General features: G+C 35.8%; 4 protein-coding genes across 6 annotated transcripts; all 4 read right to left on the bottom strand.

The window, feature by feature from the left end:
- Positions 1-1,985: 1,985 nt before the first annotated feature.
- LOC135672132 (GDSL esterase/lipase At5g41890-like) lies at positions 1,986-3,457 on the bottom strand. Its single transcript, XM_065180584.1, has 5 exons — positions 3,211-3,457; positions 2,985-3,118; positions 2,652-2,894; positions 2,328-2,586; positions 1,986-2,224 (listed from the first exon to the last, which is right to left on the bottom strand). The coding sequence occupies exons 1-5, from the start codon at positions 3,455-3,457 to the stop codon at positions 1,986-1,988; spliced, it is 1,122 nt and encodes a 373-aa protein (XP_065036656.1).
- Positions 3,458-8,057: 4,600 nt separating this feature from the next.
- LOC135652180 (heavy metal-associated isoprenylated plant protein 39-like) lies at positions 8,058-9,139 on the bottom strand. 3 transcript variants are annotated; one of them, XM_065172966.1, is made up of 3 exons: positions 8,984-9,139; positions 8,623-8,698; positions 8,058-8,550 (listed from the first exon to the last, which is right to left on the bottom strand). In XM_065172966.1, exons 1-3 carry the CDS (start codon positions 8,987-8,989, stop codon positions 8,237-8,239), a joined length of 396 nt encoding a protein of 131 aa, XP_065029038.1. In that variant the 5' UTR covers positions 8,990-9,139; the 3' UTR covers positions 8,058-8,236. The 3 variants fall into 3 exon arrangements, with proteins under 3 accessions (XP_065029038.1, XP_065029043.1, XP_065029030.1); XM_065172971.1 differs by lacking the exon at positions 8,984-9,139 and adding an exon at positions 8,765-8,970; XM_065172958.1 differs by lacking the exon at positions 8,984-9,139 and having other exon boundaries at positions 8,623-8,758.
- Positions 9,140-11,741: 2,602 nt separating this feature from the next.
- Positions 11,742-13,777, bottom strand: LOC135652178 (protein FATTY ACID EXPORT 4, chloroplastic-like). Its single transcript, XM_065172946.1, has 4 exons — positions 13,421-13,777; positions 13,246-13,310; positions 12,140-12,227; positions 11,742-12,006 (listed from the first exon to the last, which is right to left on the bottom strand). Exons 1-4 carry the CDS (start codon positions 13,704-13,706, stop codon positions 11,897-11,899), a joined length of 549 nt encoding a protein of 182 aa, XP_065029018.1. The 5' UTR covers positions 13,707-13,777; the 3' UTR covers positions 11,742-11,896.
- A 7,655-nt stretch (positions 13,778-21,432) lies between these two features.
- LOC103979652 (uncharacterized) lies at positions 21,433-22,359 on the bottom strand. Its single transcript, XM_009395817.3, has 2 exons — positions 21,867-22,359; positions 21,433-21,700 (listed from the first exon to the last, which is right to left on the bottom strand). The coding sequence occupies exons 1-2, from the start codon at positions 22,307-22,309 to the stop codon at positions 21,598-21,600; spliced, it is 546 nt and encodes a 181-aa protein (XP_009394092.2). The 5' UTR covers positions 22,310-22,359; the 3' UTR covers positions 21,433-21,597.
- Positions 22,360-23,182: the final 823 nt, after the last annotated feature.

Below are 23,182 nucleotides of genomic sequence, written 5' to 3'. Positions count from 1 at the left end.
TTGATGAGGATTCAAAGGATCTCACTTTGGTCATTGGATACGACGAGTTCATGTCATCCTTGTCGACGTAAACGTCTTATGGTATCAATGCCAGTAACGAGAAAGATATGGTCAAATTACCCAACATGTGGAGACCAAGTGACGGAGTCAATGATTGTTTCCCACCCTAATGTCTCCTTAGCACTGCTTGATCGATTGCATCATTCTCCTAAATCCATCTGTCCCACTCCATCTCATTCAGTTTCCATGGCATCCCTTAACATCCTTTCAACTGATTCTGAAAAGGATTTAAGGGATTTGCCTTTGATGATAATGTTAGAAAATAAATCTGTAACTTTGAAACATTAATGTCAAGAATTGAAATCTAATTTATTTTAATATGAGAAAAGAGGGTATGTACCCTTTTTTTTCGACATAATAATAGACCCTACCTATTTATAGATGAGAGAAGAGAAGATTCGAAAAAAAAAAGGAATCTTGAATATTCTTTTCTATCAAGATCAATATCTAAGATTTGGATGATATTTGATTAGAATCTAATCAGTATCTTTAGTACCTCTTACCAATTAAGTTATGAGCACATATATGATTAACATTCTCTCGGCTCATAAATAGAAAAAGATGTAAAACAAATATTCAAAATCATTACAACAAAATAAATTTTTATTTTTAAATTAATTTTGCCTGATTGGATTCTAAGCTTTGAAAAGAAATAATTTATACATGTAAGATTTTAAAAAACATGTAGATAGATCTAACAAATAACATAACACTATATTAAGACTATGCAAGTCATAGCAGTTGTATATTATTTATATCATCCTTCCTTTTATATACTATAAACCTATCAATCATTCTCAATACATAATGATCTATGAAATTTATCTTATCAAATTAATCTTATCATTAAGTACATATATAACATATATATATATACATAAACAAAAAATAAGATAGTAGAAACAGTAATATCATCAAACACAAGCAATAATGTCAATTATAATAACCACTTAGACATGCATCACCATCATTTTATGTGTTGCTCACAAAATTCATTCTAAGAATATATTCTCTATGCATTTTAGGCTATAAGGCTTTTGTCAATGAATCAATAATCATTAAATTGGTACTTAAATTCTCAATTGATATTTTTTTATTTTTAGATTCTTTCTCCAACAATCAAGTAATTTATCTCAATATACTTAAAACGACTTGAATACTTATCATTATTAAAAAATAAAACTATTATAATATTATTATAAAATATTTTTAACAGTTTGACAATTGAGTCGATCACATCCTGCGATAAAATTTTGAAACCACAAAACTTAATTTGTGGACTCAAAGAATGGCACGAATTCAGGTTCCATTGTCGATAATGCAATAATATATTGCTTAGAAATCTTCCAGGAAATCACCTCGCCCGTTAGCAAAAAAAAAAAAACCCTTGGAAGTGGACTTCCTACTATTAAAGTAATTTATAAAATCAACATCTAAATATTTTATTACTTTTAGCTAATCGACTTTTTGTAAGTGAGCATATGATCTTCGTCTCTTACAAATATTTTTTTTTTTTTTTTTTACAACTTTCAAGTGCTTCATTCTTATGTTATAGAAACTAATATCTGGTCTAGTACAAATTTAAACATATAGTAGACTTCTAATTACATATGCAATATCTTTCAGCCAATTCCTTTCTAAGTTATTTTTACGGCACTAGTTTAAATTAAAATTTCCACCTTTCATCATAAGTGTACAGCTACTCTCTCAGACTTAATCAATATACCTTTTCTAAAATAGTCTTAATAATTATTGAGATCGATCTCTAATCATCTCTATGCCAATAATATAATCTACCTTATTCATATCTTCATAATCTTGTGATACATCTATTGCCTTCCAGGACAGGCAATGGACAGAGTCACAGGATATATCCAACTCTCATCACCATACTTGAACGATTTGCATGTATTCTTTCTTTTACATTAGGATCGACTAGTGTACAATCTCCGTAGGTTGAAAGGAGTGGCAGCAGTCGCACCGCCATCGAGAAGTTTATTTGCGATGATAATGTTGGCAGCTTCGGTTGGATGGTATGCATCCCAAAACACATACTTAGCTCGATCTTTGCAGAGAACAGAGCTCGAATTGCCATCATGCTGTCCGAAGCAGAGCAGTGGGGGGAAGCTGAGACCACAACAAGGGTCGTCTACATTCTCGAACCCTGACAATGTCAGCGTGTGCACTAATGTTTACCGAAAGTTTTGGAGCATAAGACAAGGGAAAACTAAGTGGGGGAAGAAAACATCAAGTGGAGAAGCACTTGCCATATCGAAGATAGTTCTGCATCAGTTCTCTTACGATGTCGTAGGAATTTGCATACACGAATACAGTTTCAGGACCCATCTCTTCATTCAGTTCCTGAATCCTCCTGCTCAACTTCATGTTGTAGCCTTGGATCAGCTGGTTTGCAGCCGATGAGCACCTCCCATCTGCCACCAACTTGATAACTCGAATGTATGGTATGCATCCGAGAGGTCCAACCCCGACCACGACGAACTTTCTCGCCCCGAGCTCGTGCAAGTGCTTCATGAATGCAGCATGTTAGTTAGAGCCCTCAGTAATGGAACTTTGCCGCTCACTGTTCTCACCTTAAGATGCAGGGTCAAGTTGGAGACCATCATATCCTGAAGGGCAACAGGGGGAAGCTTTGTTTTCTCAAAGAGAGGTATGGAGGGCTCAAGGTAGTTCAAGATGTCATTGGATCCTGCTATGATTGAGAAGACGGCATTCCTTAAGAACTTACCTGTGGCATTCTCTCCCAGAGTCCCCACTAGGTAATCTCTGGTTTCCTCAAAATATTGCACCTGCTTGCCCAAGGGTATTCTCTCAATCTGAACAATATTCCAACAGTAGCAGTTCAAGAAAATTTTCGGCGCCAAATGGAAGAAAACCAGCAGAAGTGATATGGACTAGTCACATACAAATAAGGATCCCGTCTCGTCTAAGATCCCTGAAGCACCCGAAGCATAATTGACACCAACAAAAATTGTGCTGCTGCTGCTGGCATTTGGAGCTAAATATGGTGGAGGAAAGGAGCTGTCCCCCAGACCTTGAACTGAGATGGTCAAGTGGAACACGAAAGATTAGTGTAAGTGATTGATATCTCTGTTCATCAAAGAGTATCTCTCAGCTGTGGAGACTTTTTACCAATGACGTCAATTATGGTTCTCCCGTTGGTGAATCTTCCCGTGGGTTGGCCACCGGAAGGCGCGAAGTCGATGCCGTAGGGTGGAGAGTCGGCTTTGGATATCGTGAAGAGATAGTTATTGTTTCCGGTGTCCACGAGGGAGTCACCGAAGACGAAGGATGTATAGGAAGCGGTTGGATGAGGCCGAAGAGAAAGCAAGAAAAGAAGCACGCAAAGGGGAGGAGATGCGGCAACCGATGAGGCCATGAGGTATCAGCTGCAACTGATGCATGGGATCCGTGCGGTTGTGGCGTTTATTAGGACGGGACTTCTGAGGGGCAGGAAGCAATGCTTACGTACTCGGGCGCATGCAGCTTGCATGTCTTGCAGGGCAGTTGCAACATGACACAACCATGGTTTGTGATCTGCTTCCTTACATGGCTCCCCCTGAACGCAGAGCGAGGTCCCTCTTTCTGAGATCCTTCTACCCATGAAGGACATCTCTTGATCAGGGAGCTAATTAACATAGAATTGTTATATTACATTGCAAGTGTCTGCCTCATTTCTTGATTCTATTGAACACAAATGATACATGAGCGCATGACTATGTCTACTCTTGAGAGGAAGAAATTTCTTAGAAACCAAGATTTAAGAAGACAGAAGAGAGAAAAACTATTTCTTGAAGGCTTACAGAATAGTACTTAATCGTGCATTGCCCTTTCGTTTTGCACCAATGCTCCACCTCTCTCTTGGATTAGGGTGTGATGAATAGGGCATCATATATTTATTTATAGACCTAAACCACAAAGTTTAATCCTAGTGAAATAAGGACTCCTACTTCCAACTCATACTCCTAATTTATCTCAAACTTCTAATCTAACTTTAATCGAATTTAAATTACAATCTCTAACATCTTCTCTTAATTTAAATTTTTTTTTGAAATTCCAAGTAATCTTTGCAGATCATTTTGTTTTTCACTGGATGTCTTCAAAAGTGACATCTCATGTAAATATTTGCTTCTACTGTGATTGACTAAATCTTTGGACATTTTGAAGCTGAAAGATTCTCACAAATAATTTTGGTAGGCACATCGTGATCGAATCTCAATCCTTCCAATATATTTCTGAACCAAATAGTTTGAGATGCACATGTTAGAAGACCATGAAATCGCTTCATGGTCATATATTTCTACTGCAATTTATTCTGCTTTTGTCGCTAATATTGCCACAACGAGTTGATTCTTAGAAGACCATGAAATCGCTTCATATCCTAAGAAGAATCGGATGTGTTCTTCCCATTATCAATGGCAATAAATCCAGTCAAATAAAAAAAATTTCCTACCATAAAAAATATTAAAATCATGAATTCTATTCAAATAACTTAGGATTCTCTTTGCTACTTAGAGATGAACTTCTGTTAGATTCTTCATGTATCAACTAATCAGGCTAACTCCGTACATAATATATAGTTCGGTCATAGTCAAAAACATAATACTTCCCATAATATATAGTATATTTTTTCTAAGAAATAAAAATACCTATATTTTGTTGCTCAACTTCAATTTCAAGATAATGTTTTATCAAACTCAATTTCAAGTCATGAATATCAAATTCTTTCTTCATAAAAGATTAAAACTCATTAATCATGTTAACATCATTACCAGTATAAATAATATCTACATATAAGTAAATAATTAATATCCTCTCAGCCTCTCCATATTTTGCAAATAAAGTATATTTATAGAGATTTTTTTCAAATCCATGTGTATCAAAATATGCATCAATATGACTATACAAGACTTTGGGTGCTTGCTTTAGACTATATAATATTTTTTTAATTTGTATATCTTATTTTTAAGTCCTTTAATCATAAATTCAAGATGTTGATCAATATAAACTTCTTCTTATAACTTACCATGCAAAAAGGCTGATTTAATATATAATTGATAAGTTGACTTATTTTGAGCTATAAGAGAAAGTACTAATCTTTGTCTAATGATCGGTGCAAACACCTCATTATAATCAATCTCTTTCTTTTGTTTATAGCCTTGAACAAGCATGGATTTGTACTTTTCAACAATGTCATCTTGTCTCAATTTTGTTTTGTAGATTCACTTTTATACCAATAGGTTTTTGCTCCTAGATTTGATACTTTTCAATGGAATCAATATCTTCTTTCATCACTTTCCTCTACTTTTCAGTTCTCTGTGCTTCATGAGTCGAGAATCGGGTATATTTATTAATTTTTTATTCATAGACCATCAAAGAATCCATCAGTTCATCGAATGTTCCTCTAAATCTTTAGACTCCTGGATCAAACAAACTACATACTCAAATTTAGATATTAATAACATAAGAATCTTTTTCATAATTTTAATATTGCTAACCTTTTCACTATTGGTTTTCATCTGGTTTATGATGATCATAGTATAAAAAAATAATAATTTGAGATAAATTCAACCTGATTTATCTTTAAACTTTCAAACTCTAATCTCAGCACTTGTAGGCATACTTTGTCATGCCTCGGTAAATCTTGTGAAGCATGCATGGGGACTAAGCATCATGTGAAGTTTGGGCTGTGGAGGTTTTTTAAAGATATTAGTTTTTACTGCTTAACGAATAAGGAAGGGTAAGAGTCTCTTGATCTTTCTTTCTATAATTTCTCAACTCGATCTTCTAATTTGGGGTGTAAGAATCTTCTTCATCTTTACAAGGCTTTGTAAAATCCTTTGTTAATAATATCTCAAATATCTTGCTATTTAAAAAATTTTCATCTAGTGATTATAGTTTTTATCGATGAATCAAGGAATTTAAGACTAAATTATTTTATTGAAAGAAGCCATGTCGACAATCTTCTTGTCACTTCTTCATAAATTCTTCTCTCTATAGTTTCTGCCTCCCTCGATTTTTCTCTCTCTAGACTTTCTCTTTCCTTAAATTTTCTCTTTATAGTTTCTTTCTCTTTAGTCTTTCTCTCTCTAATAATAGGGTTTCTCTATCTAAATACCGTTATTTCTCTCTATAATGATATTGTTCTCTTTCTAAAGAGCTTTATTTCCCCGTATCGTTTCAGTTTTATCGGATGTCTCCGAAGAGACAAAGAGAGCTTTATTTCTCTCTCTATGTAATGTTATTTCTCTCTCTACATGTATGCTTCTCTCTCTAATAGGATCAAATCAAGGCTCAATAGGATGATAGGTACTCACAGCACCTATTGCTCTCTTGGTAACCTCTTAGCTTCTACAAGTCTTTGATGATAAAAACTCTATTACTTAGAGCTTATAGAATAGTGCTTAACAACAACACATCACCCACGTCGTTTGCACTCGTGCTCCCTCTTTTCTCTTAGCTTAGGATGTGGTGAATATGATATCATATATTTATAGACCTAAACCACAAAGTCATAACCATAAGGATTTCTATTTCAACTCAAACTCATAATTTATCTCAAACTTGTAATTTAATCGTAATCAAATTTAAATTATAATTTCTAACATCCACTGCAAAGCATCCTTATCAAACGGTTAGAGACTCCAAACAAGAAGAATAAGAGGTTATTGAGAATGAGTTCTTTGCAGGTTAGAGAATTATGGAAGATTGACTTTTTCTTATTTATTTAAGGATGGATGAAGAAGATGGAATCTGATCTTAAAACCTTATTATGAACCATCTAAGTCAGTCATAGGGATTGTCGATTTCAAGTAAAGAATTCTACGATTTTTCTTCCTGTCATTTTTTACTACTGAGAAGGAAATCATGCATTTGATGACCTCCTTTGACACAATTATGGCCACAAAATTCTAGATCGATTGCTCTCATTTACGTAAGACATGACATGGTTGACGCTGACATCATCGTAACTCAATGAGTGCTCCATGAGGCACCAAAGGCATGAAAGAAGTCAGTGATTATCTTGAGTGACTAAAACATTAGATAACCAGTCAAACATGTAAGCTAATATATCAAATTTTTATGACACTAGCTAGAGCTAAAGTGGACTGGAGAAGAATCGGCATGATTAGTCTTATTCTTCCAGGATTTGGAGTTTGAGATTTAGTTGAGTGATTACAAATCTCCTATTAAAAAAAAACCTAATAGATTATTTTAGATCATAACATGCTCTAATAATATCTTAGCAATTTAATTGAGTGATGACAAATCCAAAAAAAACTAAAGTTATTAAAAGAGGATCAAATATATATTTTATATCACATTGATTGGTGGTGAGTAAAATATTGTCTTTCCCGACCTTCTTCTCCCTATCTTTTATTATCATCACATCAAAATCTACATTTTTGATGCGTTTGTAAATAGACGTGATGTGGATATTATTTATATATATAAAAGACGGCTTACTCATGGTGTCTATTGACTCGAAAAGATCATCATCATCCTCCAGTGGTTATTGCTTGCTCCAGGCATCATCAGCAATTAGAATAATGGTTCTCTCTTTGTCGTTAAGCTTTGCAGTAAACAATTCTTGTTGTCTTTGATTTTGACGTGCCAACCTCTTCAGTACCCTCTCCAACTTGCGGGCAGGGGATGACCAGGTGCTCTCAGTATTCTACTCCCTAGTTGGTAAACAACCATGGAGACTTGCCCATGGTATCTTAAGATGCATCAATGCAATTTTATGGTGTCTTGTGTTGTTGCCATGCTTCCAATAGATTGCAATTGAAAAGAAATGGAACACACTACTGTTTGTTCTCCAGGGATGTAAATCCTTTTTGTAGAATCGACAAGTCAAATTCGTTCATCCTTTGCTCTGGATCAGATCATTTTAGCAGAAGAATCTCCAACATCAGCTATTGCATGTGAAGAATAGATGACATACTGTGTTAATATCCAGAGAGAGAGAGAGAGAGGAGTTGCATCAAAAGTAGTATGCTAATTGACATACTAATAGCTACATAAAATCACAAAGATGATGGCTAGTAAAGTGCCAAAGCCTCTTCACACAGTGCACTTTAATTGGAATAGCCACATGACTTGCTTATTTAACTGGTACAGTATGGCACCCATGAGTTGCTTCCAATATGCACATGACTCAAAGGATCACACAAGCATTGGGATTCTCCTCTGCGCTGTGGACGTAGTAGTGCGTGGTCATGCAGGGATTGTATGCCTTGTAAGCATCGACCAGCTCCTTGATCATCTTCTCCGCCTCCTTCTTCTTCTCCGCGTCGTCCTTCTTCGGCTCCTCCTTCTTGTCATCTTCCTTCTTCGGCTCTTCCTTCGGCCCGATCGAGACGATGTCGGTGGGCCAGCATTTCCGCAGTTTGCCCACGACGTCGATAGGATCGGCGGCGCCGATCACCGTCATCTTCATCTCCTTCATGTCCATCGCGATGGAATCGATCCCTGCAAAGCTCGTTTCCCGGTTCGGTTAGTGGCTGGTCGATGGAAGGAAGTCGAGACACAGAAACAAAGTACCTTGAAGCGTGGAGACGGCCTTCATCGCCTTTTGCTTGTCCTTGTTATCGTGCAAGTCCACTTTCAACACAATTTTCTGCCAACAAGCACAAACCATGATCACAACCCAACCAAGTTTGATGCAGAGCAAGAGGGGCAAAACCTCTGTTTCGTATTGATTGCTGGATCAAAGTCAAAAGTGAAACCAAGGATAGAACATGTGTCAGAAACATCCTCCAAGTTTCCCTGAGGAAAAGAGGAGAGGATAAAGGGACTTGATGATTCTAATCAAGAGCTTCCTCAACAAGTTACACGAGGCCACAATCATCATAGGGCTGAAGGTGAGACTCCACGAAGCTGAAGAGGTAAGAAGCCTTCTTACCTTCATATTTTCAGGAAGACAAGAAACCAACTTCCGGCACAGAAAAAAATCAGCAGTGAGACAGGGAGATGGACTGCCGCCTAATAATGAGAGAGAGAGAGAGAGAGAGAGAGAGAGAGAGAGATGGACTGCCGCCTAATAATGAGAGTGAGAGAGAGAGAGAGAGAGAAGGGTGACCAAGTTATTTGTGTATGACCACTGAAGCATGCTCGAGTCGGTCTTCGCCCAACCTTGTCTCCATGTGCAGCAATCTTCCCTTTGTTTTCCACAACAAAATTGACTGACTTGTAGGTGGCCAAATCATTGGCCATCAAAATTATTATTATTTTTATATGAGAAACAAAAATTCACTCGAAAAAACATTCTGGTAATAAACACTCTTTTTCTCGTTTTTATTATCCCCCACGAAAAATTATCTTTTTTTAGAGCTTCCGTTATATTCCTGATGGGTCCAATTACTACTGGCCTTCAAATAGAGCCTATCTAATGAAAGGCAATAAATAGATACCCAATTGAAGCCCAAGGCCCAATTCCCAGCCAATTAGAGTACTGTATGACCGAAGAGGATAATGTTTTGGTATGACTACCAGCATCATTATTTTGACACCATATTTCGGTTCTCTTCTATTCGACATTAATATGAATTGCTTGACCAATAAAAGCTTAGCATGTCTTATATCCCCCAGAACTACTCCAACCTAATCAACACAGCATTGATTTAATAAGCCAAACTAAGTGGACTATCAATGTCAGATCTCAGTCCGCTAACATAAATAAGATTATAAATACGATAATTGGTACAGATCCAATTACATTCATAAGCAGCTCCAATAAACCACATCTTGCTTTCGGAGGACGTCCTCAGATTTCAACGCTGCTTGAGGAATATATTCTTCTCATTATGAATTTACTACAAATATAATCAACGATGTATTACATTTGTCCTGCTCGCATAAAGACAAAATGTAAGTAAAAAATGCTGTCAATTACTCGAGGCAAGAAAAGTTCATACAAGACAATAGGATGATACCATGAGAAAGAATCAATCTAAATGAGAAAAAGGATCAGCCACACGAAGCATCTTAGCTGAAATAAATCACATTTCACCATCAACCAAACTAACAAGTAAATCATAAGAGCAGAGCAGTCTTTGGATTTTGTATCAGGAGACAGGAAGCCATATTAAAGAGTAGGTTTGCAACAAATTTGAAGCTGAGCAGGACAATGGCCTAGACAGACACTTAAATCAGGAATTCCACAACATATAATCCAGCTGCTTGAGAAATTAAACGAAATCTAAAGTAGTCAGACTCAATCAATACCATCCAAGCAAAAAAAATGATTCTGAAAATCCTCTTAATCTTTTGCATAGGTCAAGCAAACCAAAGTCATTGATTCTAAAAGTTGAAGAATCCACAGTTTACACCTTTGTTTTCAGTGTGACCATAAAAAAGAACATAGCAACCCTTTGGTAGACTAGTAAGGTCCACTCAAGTTGCAATAACTGAGAAGTTGGGAACCTCGTTTAGTACCTGGGAATTGACACCACAGTAGACTGTAGCCGGGGAACCACAGTCATATACTTCATAAGCCTCCTGCTGAAGAAATCTTTGACCTCTTAATACACATTAGCCAATGAGCATGCAGAATTTATTCTGACATTGCACATTTTAAGGATTAAAGACTGATATTTCAATGTCGGTCCCAAGTCCGAATAAAAAAGGTGAGGGGTTGTGTTAGGTTATTGACAACCAACCTAAAACTAGGTCAGATCTCATGAAGGACTGACATTTCAATCTACCTGAGCTAATAAGCACATATCAATCTGTTGCAGTTCCCATAAAATGAACATCATAAACCTACCCTACAGCCAACTGTAGAAATTTCTAAGCCACATAAGGAAATTCCAATCTTAGATTTCACATTGATGTGAATATTTAAGGCAGTGCAACAAGTTACAAAACAGCCACACCAATGTTCTATTATCCATCTTAATGTCCATATATCAGTTCCTATGAAAATGAACTTCAATTTATCAGATTATCTACGTTTTAAATATAAGGCCACATGTGTCCAACAAAGCAGAATATTACAGTATTTTTGTCTGAATCAAATTATACAACAAAGTAGCCAATAAGACCTTTACATGAATCTTGGACTAAAATTCTTGACACAAATGCTCAAGCTTTCATCATCATCTTCTTTATTAAGGTGGATGTGTTGGGTTATTAGAAAAGATAGATTAAAAATGTTTACTTTATAAGCATTCATGTACTGCCCAATAAATGATAAAATGAAAGAATATCATCTAAAATGTTACAAATATATTTAAGAAAGCCAAAAAATGTTGTGATTAGACATGAATTAATTAAATTGAGTAATATGAGGAGATAAAGAGAGATTCAAAAAGATTTCCTGAAACAATTAAAAGATATTTTAACTTTTTTATTTAATTAAAGATATTACATTGCATAGAGCTCAATGATGGCACAATATACATGTAGCTAAACCCAAATTGTTGGGATGGTATGACTTGTTGTTGTATATGTTCAATCTTTTATCGGGGCTGAGGATGGCCAAATCAAAGTTAGTAATGCCTTCAAGGTCATGCCCACTTTAGATTCCTAGTACAGTGTAGCATCAAATCTTAAGACTATCTTTTAATAAAAAGGCAATACTCATTTAGTAATGCTGGACTATTTACCTCAATAGTATCTTAATATTGATCTTGCAAGAATCTTCTTAGGAAAAAAATTCATACAGACAACAAACTTATTGATATCATGCAATTGGTGAACACCAAATACAACTTGAAAATATAGGTTTGAGAAACACCAATATCCTGTCAGTTGTACATCTAATGAAGATCCAAGTGAAGCCTACATCAAATATAAAGTACAAAACCTGTGCAAATTAGACTTTTGCTTGCGTATAAGCAGAAAGGAACACTGCCAGCACACCAACAGAAAGACTCAATAGAAGTCCAGAAGGCATGAATTTTCGAGTGGCAACCAATCGTATACCTAAGACAAAATAAAGAAGGAAAAAAAGTTATATAAAGCTTGATATCAATGAGCCAACATGGCAAAGGAGGAGGTCCAAAGTTAAATTGGGCTGATTGCCAAATAAGAGATGAACAAGGACAAAACAGCATACCAAATACAGAGGCGAAGAGAAAAGCTGATCCGAAGCCAATGGCTATACCTAATTCCTTTGTCTCTGGTGATTGCATCAGATAATATGCCTACAAGCAAAATCAATAGTGGTAATAGTTACTAAACAACAAATCTTACTTACTATGAGGATAAGAAATATCACAAGGAAAGTTCTAGCATGTTTTTTAACAGGACCAGCTCTAAAATCAACAAAAGGTGGATCATGCTTCGAGAAGCAAAAGTAGTTGCAGTTATCACAAAAATTGGAACAAGAAAAAGGATGACCTAGTTCACAGAACTCCCTAGAACATGGGGTCTGAGACAATAGATATACACAACAGAACCAATTATGAGAAAATGATGCTTAATATGGGTCCATAATCTTGCTCTCTCTCTCTCTCTCACACACACACACACATAACCAATACGACACAGACAACATGACAAACCAAGTATGAACATATTATTATAATGACCAATACTATTCATCCAAATTAGAGGCCAAATAAGATAAATTACTTATAGAATTAAGTGGAAAGAAGCATAGCCCGATCATAATAAACACAAAGCATGAGAGAATAACTATGAATGAAATGTCATCCACTAGTATGAATAGTGGAGATGCATCATTTGTATATTACCGTGCAAAAAAGGTGACTATGGACCAAAGGGGAATATCTATAAACCCACCGGAGAAGATGGTTATCGAAATTGTATGGAATTTACCGGATGAGGTTAGCTGGTGGAGATCTTCACTGTTGGTAGCAAGGTCCTGGGATCAAATCTCGTTTTTACCACTTGCCTTTGCAAAGAAAACAAAGAAAAAGAAATTGCCATGAAATTCTTCAGGAGGATAAGTCATTTTCTTCATGCCACGCATGCTTTCTTTATTTTGATGCAGAATCTCAAAGGTGACCCCTTTTTCCTTGTGTTTGTTGCAACTGTTGAAACCCTAAGTTCTACCACCAGATGAGAGAGAAAAGAGAGAGAGAGAGAGAGAGAGTACAATCGAAGACAATAGTAGCAGCTAAGAAAGCAATCAAAGAAAAAAACATAAAAAACTGAACCCAAGAACAACAAAGTGAAAATGCAAACTACAGTGCTTACAACGGCCATGAGGCAGGCTCCCGAAAGCCCTCCAAGAATGGACCCCTTGCTCCTCGATTTCACATCTGAAGCAGAAAGAAAGAGAAAACAAAAGGAAAAGAAAAAAGGAGCGTTATTATCATTTAACTGCCTGCAGAGAAGATAAGGACGGTTTTGGGAGGGGATTATGAATTACAAGCGAAGAGGCCGCCGCCGAGGAGGAGGGTGCCGTAGGCGGCGGACGTGGCGGGGGCGAGGTCGCCAAGGAGCTGCGCGCTACAACGAAGAGTGGGAGAGGGGATCTTGCAGCAGCCATACCTCTTCGCACCATTACTCTTCTTTATGGAGTGGGCGCCGCCCGGCAAGGAAGAGATACGGAGGCAGGCTGGGCGATTGAGAGCGGAAGGAGAAGGCGAAGAGAGGAAGAGGAGAGGGCCACGACTGCGAGAGAGACGGGCAGCTGCCGACGAAATCGACGCCATGGACCGATCGGTTTCGCTCTCGCACACGGAGACGGTGATAGGTGAGGATTCGGGCAGGAGTGAACGAAACATGTAGGAGGTGAAACGGGTTAGAATGAAGTTTGTCTTTACTGTAGTCATTAGTCTGTCATTATTCCTTAATCTTCAATTATTGATATCATCATATCATTCTCTCCTACTTCAGTAATATCTTAAAATAATAATAATAATAATATCTTAAATAAGACCTATACAATTGTGCATAAAAGCAATTAAAGGAATTAAATGGTCTCATCTTTTTTATTTATTTCTTCAAAGTTTAAAATAGTATATTTAACCTTTCAAATTTTAATATAGGATATATATTATATATATCTCTTTCTATATGTAGATTTCATTTACCATCCGTCCTATATATTTAACTTAGCCACTAGAATTGTGATTAACGATGAATTAAAAAAGAATTAAATACTTCAAATTTTTAACAATTATTTTGATTTTTGATTTTTTTAGTTTCTTTGTATTCTTATTTTCTGTGAAAAAAATAGACTCCTAAAACATAATTAATTTGGAGCTCGAGAGATTAGATTATAGGATCTACCGTAAGATACTCTTAGCGTCAACCTCGGCCTCTGCCTTAGCCACGTCGATAGCAGTCAGGCCGACAAGATCGTTGATCCCATCTTAGTCTTTTTCCACTGGATGTACCTCCCATGCAACCACTTCTCCACCTCAACCTCCATTGATATAACTATTATACCGAGACATACAATGGTGTCATGACCTTGTGGTTGGGACTAATGAAAGGTTGGCCTTATTACGTTCCCTAACCACTAAGAGCCTCGCCTTTAGGAGGAGCGTGAGATAACTCGATATTCGATAAAGTATTAGAGTTTCTCTCAATTTATTTTCCTTCATATGGTGTTTTGATTCCCAATATGTCTTTTTTATAATGTTTGAAGTTATAACTTAGAACATAAGTATAAGATAAATAAATTTAATTAAAATATAAAATCAAATAATAATATATCAATATTATGATATATATCTTTTGTTAAATCTCGGATTTTGATAATGAAATCAATTGATAAAGTTATAAACTAATAAACATTTAAGATAAGTGACATAGAAAAAACTTCGATCATTGACTTGAATCATTAAAGCAGAATCAAATGTTGGGACAGAGAGCATCATGTTAGAGATTGGACATTGGGTTAAAGGATTGATCAATGTGTTGAAGGATGGACTTCATGCCATGAGTTCGAGCATTATGCTGGAAGGATCAGATATTGCGCTAAGAAGATCGGATGCTACAAGAGACTAACATGTCGATAGATCAGGTAATATGCCGAAGGAAATGACGATGCACCGAAGGTTTGGACGAAGTGTCGGATGAACAAATGATATGTCAGATAACGTAGGCTTCATGATTGTAATTGTTAAGTCTTGGTCGAGGTAGTTTAGAGTCTAATTATGTTGGTTTTGGGTGTAACCATGCCAACTTAATTAGGAGCTCATTGGGCTTAAATCAGGGCTAAATTAGGTCTATTAGAAAGCTAATTCAATGGCCTGAAATTGATCTAGGCAATGGCACTACTAGGCCAAGCGATGGAACCGCTTGTGAGCTGAAAAGTACGAGTTATACTTTTTTGAAAAACCCAACGGTGGTACCGCTAGGGTTAGCGATAGTACCGCCAATGTCAAGCAGTGGTACTGCCCAGACTAGTAAAGGTACCGCTAGTGCTCAGGGGGCGATGGTACTGCCAGTACCTCGAAAATTTAGGGATTTAAATTTTTGGCTCTATTTTTGAAGTCATTCAGTGCTTAAAAATATCTCATTCATTCTTGCTTGATACAGCAAAAAAAGGGGAAAGAATTCTTAAAGATAAAATTATTGTAAACTCTCTTTAAATATTGAGTTTTTTTCTCCTTGAGTTTAGAAGTCTTTCTAAGGAAGGAATGAGGTCTTGTTATAAAAGAGAGGTGTATAGGTTATCTTCGAAGCTTATGAAAAAGAGAAAGGGTTGTAACAAGGGTAGTTGATCTTTGCTTGTTGAAAAGAAGATCGGTAATAAAAGCCGATGGCCTCGAGGGAAGAGAATTCGAGAGTGAACGTAGATCGGGACGACCGAACTACTATAAATCGGTTTGTATTTTTTTTATGCTTTTTATTCCTATTACTAACTGATTTACTTGCTCACTACTCTTACTCATATTTTAAGTTAAATGTATTTCCGATACGGGTTTCATCGAATAAAAGTTTTCAAATCGAATTCTTCGAGCTCTGCCAGGCGGTGCAACCGCCTGATCCCGGAATTCCGGGAATTGACAGTTTTGAGCTCCAAATTTGAACTGGGTTGGGGCCTATAAATACCCCACCCATTCAGCACTGAAAGGTAGGAACTTACCCGAAATCTTGATCTTTTTCAGTGATTTTTAGAGCTCAAAATTGTTGTAAAGGCCAAAAGTTTTCCTCCCTCCGTTCTTCAAAGTTTTGAGTTGTAAAGAGAGGAGAGAAAATTTATGTAAGGGTTGTCTCCTAAGCCCGTCAAAAGGAGTGAAACTGTAAAAGGGTGGTTGGCCTTCGCCTATTGAAGGAAGGCCTCTAGTTGACGTCGGTGACCTCGTCGGTGGAGGAAGCCAAAAGTGGAGTAGGTCAAGATTGACCGAACCACTCTAAATCTCGGTTTGCATTTACTTTGAGCATTTTATCTTTACTGCAAACCTCCTCAATAGCTTACTGCCTTCTGCGCTTTTACGAACGAGTTTCTAAGTTCAGAGCTTTCCGAATCTGCGTTTAGACATAAATCGGCTTTTTCGTACGATCATCATATTTCAGTTTACGTTTACGTTTTGATTTCAATCATAACTGCAAATTGTCTTCTGCTCATTTATAAAACGTATCTCAAAGTTCAGTATCTTCAGAATCGACATTTAGACGTAAACCGGTTTTATCGTACGAACGTCGCATTTCAGTTTGCGCTTGCATTCTGATTTCCATCATAAACTGCAAACTGCCTTCATAGATTTACTTTAACGTCATCTCGCTTAATCTTAAGTTAAAGTAATCTTAGATTCGGCTTTTACATCGAAATCGTTTTTATCGAACGAACGCAGCTTTCGATTTTAATAGTTGAAAGATTTCCGCTGCACTAATTCACCCCCCCCCATCTTAGTGCTCTTGATCCTAACACTTTAGACAAAAATAACTTTAATTATGTTTTTATATGTGAAACTACATATGATATTTGGTACACACTTGAAGTTACTCATGAAGGCACAAATAGAGCAAAAGAATCTAAGATTAATCTTTTGATACATAATTTTAAAGTATTTAGAGCAAAACCAAGGGAAACCATTTGTGACATTATTTAGAATGAAGTATCAACCGCTTGAGACATTATTTATAAATAAAATAAAATATGTCTCTTCATTAAAATAAAGAATATAAAGTAGTTTACAAATATTAGTAAAAATAATCTCAAGGAGTTTCTTACTATGATATTTTTCTTTATATATATAGTTTGCTTTCCTTTAAAGCAATCTATATAAATATCAAAATTAATCAAATTTAATTCTTCTAAAATATTATTCTTCATTAATCTTTCGAATCTTTTCTTTAAGATATGCCTTAAACATTTATATTATAAGATAAAAGATTTCTCATTATTAAAACTATATTTTAGTCTAACATTTGATTGCATGGTCATCAATGCCTTTGTAAACACAAGATTCAAATTAATTATATATAAACCATCATATAAAATTCCAAGATCAATTTTTATTGAATCATAAAATATACTAAGTTTGTCAACACTAAAAAAATGATATCTCAACTCAAAAATTCTAGATGGAGAAACTAAAACTAAAAAAAAAAGTAAAACATAATATTTGTTTGTTAGATCTATTAGATGACCCGCATAGACAATAAGTTTCTACTATTATTACTTTCACTTTAAGATGATTCCTTATAACAATATTTTTTTTAAAGTTTTTAGGTTAAAAAAAATCCCTACATATTATTGATAACATGAGTTGAATCACTAGAATCAATCTATCAAATATTAGAATAAATCTCTTTAATATTTGATTTGAAACATATAAAGATCATGTTTATACCTTTCTTTTCAAACTAAGTCTCGCATTTGACATAGTCTTTTTTTTCATATGTCGTTTCTCATTACAAAAGAATCACTTTATTATGAAGATTTTCTTTTTATTATTTTGTCTAGTGTTTTGAAACTTGATAAATTTATTTGGTAGATAATGCTTCAACTTTTTTTTCTTGTTATCATATTCCTAAGTATTAGCTAAGACATTATAAGATCTTTTCTATATTAACCTGAATATTTCTTGAACACATATATTAGTCAGCTTATTCAAGTATTATTTATCCTTATTGTAATATAATGAATCTTGAATGAGTCAAATTGAGAATTAAGAAAATTAAGAATGAATTATACGAAAAAAAATTCATCCACATTTATGCATAATACTTTAAGTTTTGTAACCTTATCAACTATAATAAGGATGTGATTTTGAATCCCTTGAGTATCGTCGTACTAAGGCGTAGTCAATTTTTTCATTAATGTGTCAATTAATGATTAATCAACAGATTTAAATGTCTTCGATAGTCTTCAAATATTCTTGTACACTAATTATAGATAGTAATAAAGTCTTACTATTATTTACAATTATCACTATTATAAACATTAGACTAAGACTATTAGATCTTTTCCAAGTATGTATTTCGTTAATATGTTTCACGGTGCTTTCATTAATTAATTCTGTAAGTCTTTCAATAAATAATGCTAGGTCAAAATCTAATACACCTAATATAAACTACACATACGCTAACTATTCTGAATAATTTGAATCAGAGAGTACTAGGACACTAGAAGCATGAGAATGCATGGAAGTATCACTTAAAACAAAAATATAAAATAATATTAATACTTCAAACTTCCAAAATATAATGAACTATTGAAATCATCCTCGTGGAATAGTATTGTTACCTTTCGGTATTAACACAACCGCAAGGATATCCAAAATAATATCATCCTGTCCCATTAAATAATTATTCCATATAAATTTTTTTATGATTATCTAAATCTCCTAATTATGTGTCATTATGAATATTATTTTTTAATATTATTTAGGACCAAATCACAAGGGCACCCGTGGCACTCCTTACTGGATCGACATTAGCCTTACAGTTGTTAGCACCATCGTCTAATGCCTAACCGTGTATAGCCACTAGGCGCGACCACCATAGTGACACCCAATAGGGCTATTGCCCTACTACATAATTGTCACACCACTAACCGCTACCTTTGTTAAGGGATTACCCAATCGTTAATCACAACGGCACCTCTACTCATCACAGCCATTAGTTGTGTGGGTTGCTCCTCCGGCGCAGTAGTCGCTTGCTACACAGTGCCTCTAGCATTGTTGTCGGTTGCCTACATAGCCCTTCATAGAGCCACTACACGCAACAAGAGCCTCCAACCATCTTGGTGTTGTGTCCCTAAGTGCAGCCATCTTCGCTCGCAACAATGTATATGGCATGTGGTAGCACCACACCCTCTTATCTCTACCCATAGTAGTAATAACTTCTTACTGCATCACCCTTGACCGTCACCAAAACCAACATGACTCGATATTAGCAATCGAGATTCTTCGATCGTGACTCCCTTCAATGTCATCAATAGCAATCTACAATACCATCTGCGTAGGTGAGGAAATCTTCATCACCAGCAAGTGGATGACTAAGACTAACGTAATAACAAAATAGATCGGATCACCTTTTGCAAGTAAAAGGTGATAACACAAACATATCTAAACTTTTACTATATAAGGTATTTGATTTTAAATCAACGGGCTCTGATACCGATTATAAGCATAAAATTATAATTAAGTTATTATATGAAATAAATTTAATATCAAAACATGAAATCAAATAATAATAGATCAAGATTAGGATGTGTATCTTGCAATGTTATTCAGAATACATTTATTTGGTTTATAAATGCATTTCATAGTTTGATTTGTTGAACATACCAATACTAATATGCAAAGAGAACTAAACTCACATTCTCCTCTCATTCTATCATTTATAAGAACACAATAAATAATAAAATATGGACTAAAGAGAAAAAAATCAATAATCTATATTATGTTATATGTAGACAATAACCTAAGAAGTTTTGTCTGAGCAAGAGCATAAGGTTAATTAGGAGAATCTCTCCCATTAAGATCATTTCATAAAAAATCTTATTATAAATAATTTTTTTAATTAATTGATAACCATAATTAGAATAATAATATATTTTATTTAATTAAATAAGATGACATACTTTATTCTATGCTCAATGTTTAAGCTTTCATTGATAGAATACTATATGGAGAATTGTCGTGTGTCTTGCATTACATGTGATACATACTACCATCTTGGCTAAGGATACGAACCATGTTCACATTGATAGAATACTAATCAGTAAAGACCGGAAAGCATACTCGATATAAAGTGGTCTTTGTCCTTCTTTCTTTCATTTCCTTACAAATGTATTTTATGCTTAAATTCTACAATGCTATTAGGCATGTAACTTCAGTCCTCTGCAAATGAGCTTTAATCATAATATCAGAGCTCACTATTACCTTGTCTCGGTAAAGTTAAGCTTGGAGGCGCAACTACTAAAGTAAGTTTTGCTATCTCATAGGGCCACAATTATATTCTTTAGGTCATATTCCATTTTCAGTTTTTATGACACGCACGATGTCTTAAGAATTTGATTTCATTCAAATCCAACCAAAACAAGCTTGCAAAGAATTGCATTCTTCCTAGTGGCTTGGAGCAGCCTCAGACCAATCACTTGAGAAATTTGTTGTGGAGTATATTTTACTTGAGCTTGAATAGAAACAGGTTGTGGCTTGTAGGAGATCTATCATTTACCATTTTGAAGTATCGAAAATTTTAGGACAGTAAGTATCTCTCTTAAATGATCCCAGATGGGTATCCAGAACCAAGTGGACAGATTTGTATTCATAAAATTTGATCTAAGATGTATATGTATGTGTGTATGTATGCACGCGCGCATGTAACCCATTCGTGCTGTCGGATGGTTGTATGTTGTATATATTAGTTATACGTTAAAGAATTTTAGTGGGCTGCTGTAGGATGGTTTCTTTAAATGGTAATAAGTTTCTCTAATGCTATTTACGTACTAGCCCTAAAATCAGCATTGTCCATGAGAATTAAATTGGGAAGACTTTATAATATATTCCAGAAATTGAAAAGGCAGGGAAGAGAAACAGGGCTTAGAGCATCACCATCTGGTTAGGGTTGAGGTCCTTTTTCTCTTTATTTTGTGAAAAGACTGTAAACTAGTGCAAACCTTTGTTTCTTGCTAGGCTTTGTTGGAGGTAACCATCAAAATCCTTGCAGCTGTGTGTGTGTAAGATGGCATTAGTCATGGCATGTCTAATTTGTATGTAGGGAAAGATGCTTGGAATGCATGCACTGCCTGTTTTAACAGTTAATTACCTTGCAATAGATTTAATTCTGAATACAGTCATGCAATTTACTTTTCATGTTCCCAGTTTTAGAATTTTAAGTTTCTTTGGTAACTACAAATTTAATGAGTTTCTCATTGCTTCGATTTCTTTGCAGTTCTGTGTTAACTGCATTAGAATTAGACTTCAATCTTGGGCTATTGTAAATGAAGGAGCACATATTTTCTCTGGCAGGTGCACAAAGAATCAAGCATCATCTTTCTTCAGCTCAGGTCAAAGAAGGGCAAAGCATCCAGAAGGGATAAAACATCATATGTCAACAAACACTAACTCCGAGCCTACCAGTCAACCAAATGGTGGCAAATAAGATCCCAACAAGATTTAGTTTACTGTCAGAAAGTCAATAAAAGCTATGACTGATCCTGTTCAACGCATTCTTTTGAAGCTCCTGGCTCCTCGATTTCTTCCCTCTCTCCCAAAAGGCGGACCAACATCCAAAACTCCTGAAAAAGGAAACATCAGGAGAAAATTAAGAGTTAAAATGATTATCAAGGTGCACACTTGATCAATATTTCTAGAGAAATTGGTCGATCTAAGTGGCGTAGCCAAAACTCACCAAAAAGATTTGAAGAACAATATATGCGTAGAATCACAAGCTTGCTTGCTTACCTCTTGTTGCAGTCTGTTGTTGCAGTGGCCAAAGTCCCGCCACCGATCGGCCTCGGCGTGGTGATGCTTCGTGCCAAGGATGTCGGCACGTAGAAGTTCAGAAGCACACCGTCACTGCTGCTGCCAAAGCTACTTCTGCTGTGTCGCTTCTTCTTTCTTTCCTTAATCACCGTGCGCCTGCTCAGCTCTCCTTCGCGCCGAGATGTGTCCTCGTTCACAAGTGAACTAGCAGCAGCAGATCCTTCCTCGACGAGGTCGGTGAGGGAGAGCTCGTGCTCAGACTCCGGAAGATCACGCAGGAGGGCTAGGAGTTGTTCTCTGCTCCTGGCGATCTCAAGTGCTCTTGCTGACAGAGGAGCCGCCACATAGCCATCCATCTTCTTGCCAGGAAACCAAAGAGCTCCCTGGATTGGATTGACAGCCCCTAAATTGGCCTTCAGCATGGTTTTCAAGAAGAGGGGTGTATTGCTTGGTGAACTACCTATTCAGGATGCCTTTTTAATTGGAGTGCATGTCACCTTCCTCTCTTTATAGGATGTCGAAGTGTTCGTTGATTGCAGTATGCATTATGTTCCTTTTGGTTGGGGATTTATTTATTGATGCTTCACTGATAGATTGACTGGTAGTCTATGAGACCTGATCTAGAAGCTCTCGTTATGTGTGAGGGTTGAAAATAATGATGTCTCCGTCATGATCAAATAAAATAACACTAGGAAGAGGGATCCACTACAGTTGGTCAGATGAGATGCTTTGAGATTTAGGGATATGGTGTAGACTTATATTTCTTCTTGTGGGTGTGTTTTCAGTTAGAAGACTTGTCTAAATGTCCCTACAACCTTGAAGATGAAGGGGGGGGGAAGCCACCATCTTTGAAGGGCTAAAACACGACTCGGTAAAAAGGTAGTCCATCATCTCTTGTTCTCTCAACCACTGGAAAGCTATTCTAGAAATGAAGCTATTCTAGAAATGAAGCCATCACCCGTTCACTTGTCTCTTTGATATATTATTTTCTCATTTTCTCTGACTTTGTATCCATAAATTTATGACAAATTAATTGCAAAATCTTAAACAAGCATTCATCACATGCATGAAGTCTTTACACCCACATTAACAAAATAAGTCTGCTGAAAACTAATTTGATTGGGTTATCACATGAAATTGAAATATGAAAACAAAATAATTTTCTTGAAAACATTAATCTAGAGTTTTTTTTTTATTTTTCCGCAACGAGGAAGAAACACATGGAATTGAAAGATTTGATCCTCAGAAAATCGAAGCAGACCTCTGAAAAGAAGCTTCTAATATGATGAGTTTTA

This window comes from Musa acuminata, chromosome BXJ1-4, assembly GCF_036884655.1.
Source record: "Musa acuminata AAA Group cultivar baxijiao chromosome BXJ1-4, Cavendish_Baxijiao_AAA, whole genome shotgun sequence".
In the NCBI taxonomy this organism is placed as follows: Eukaryota; Viridiplantae; Streptophyta; class Magnoliopsida; order Zingiberales; family Musaceae; genus Musa; species Musa acuminata.
The sequence above is the reverse complement of the archived record's forward strand: the minus strand, read 5'-3'. Positions and strand labels throughout refer to the sequence as shown.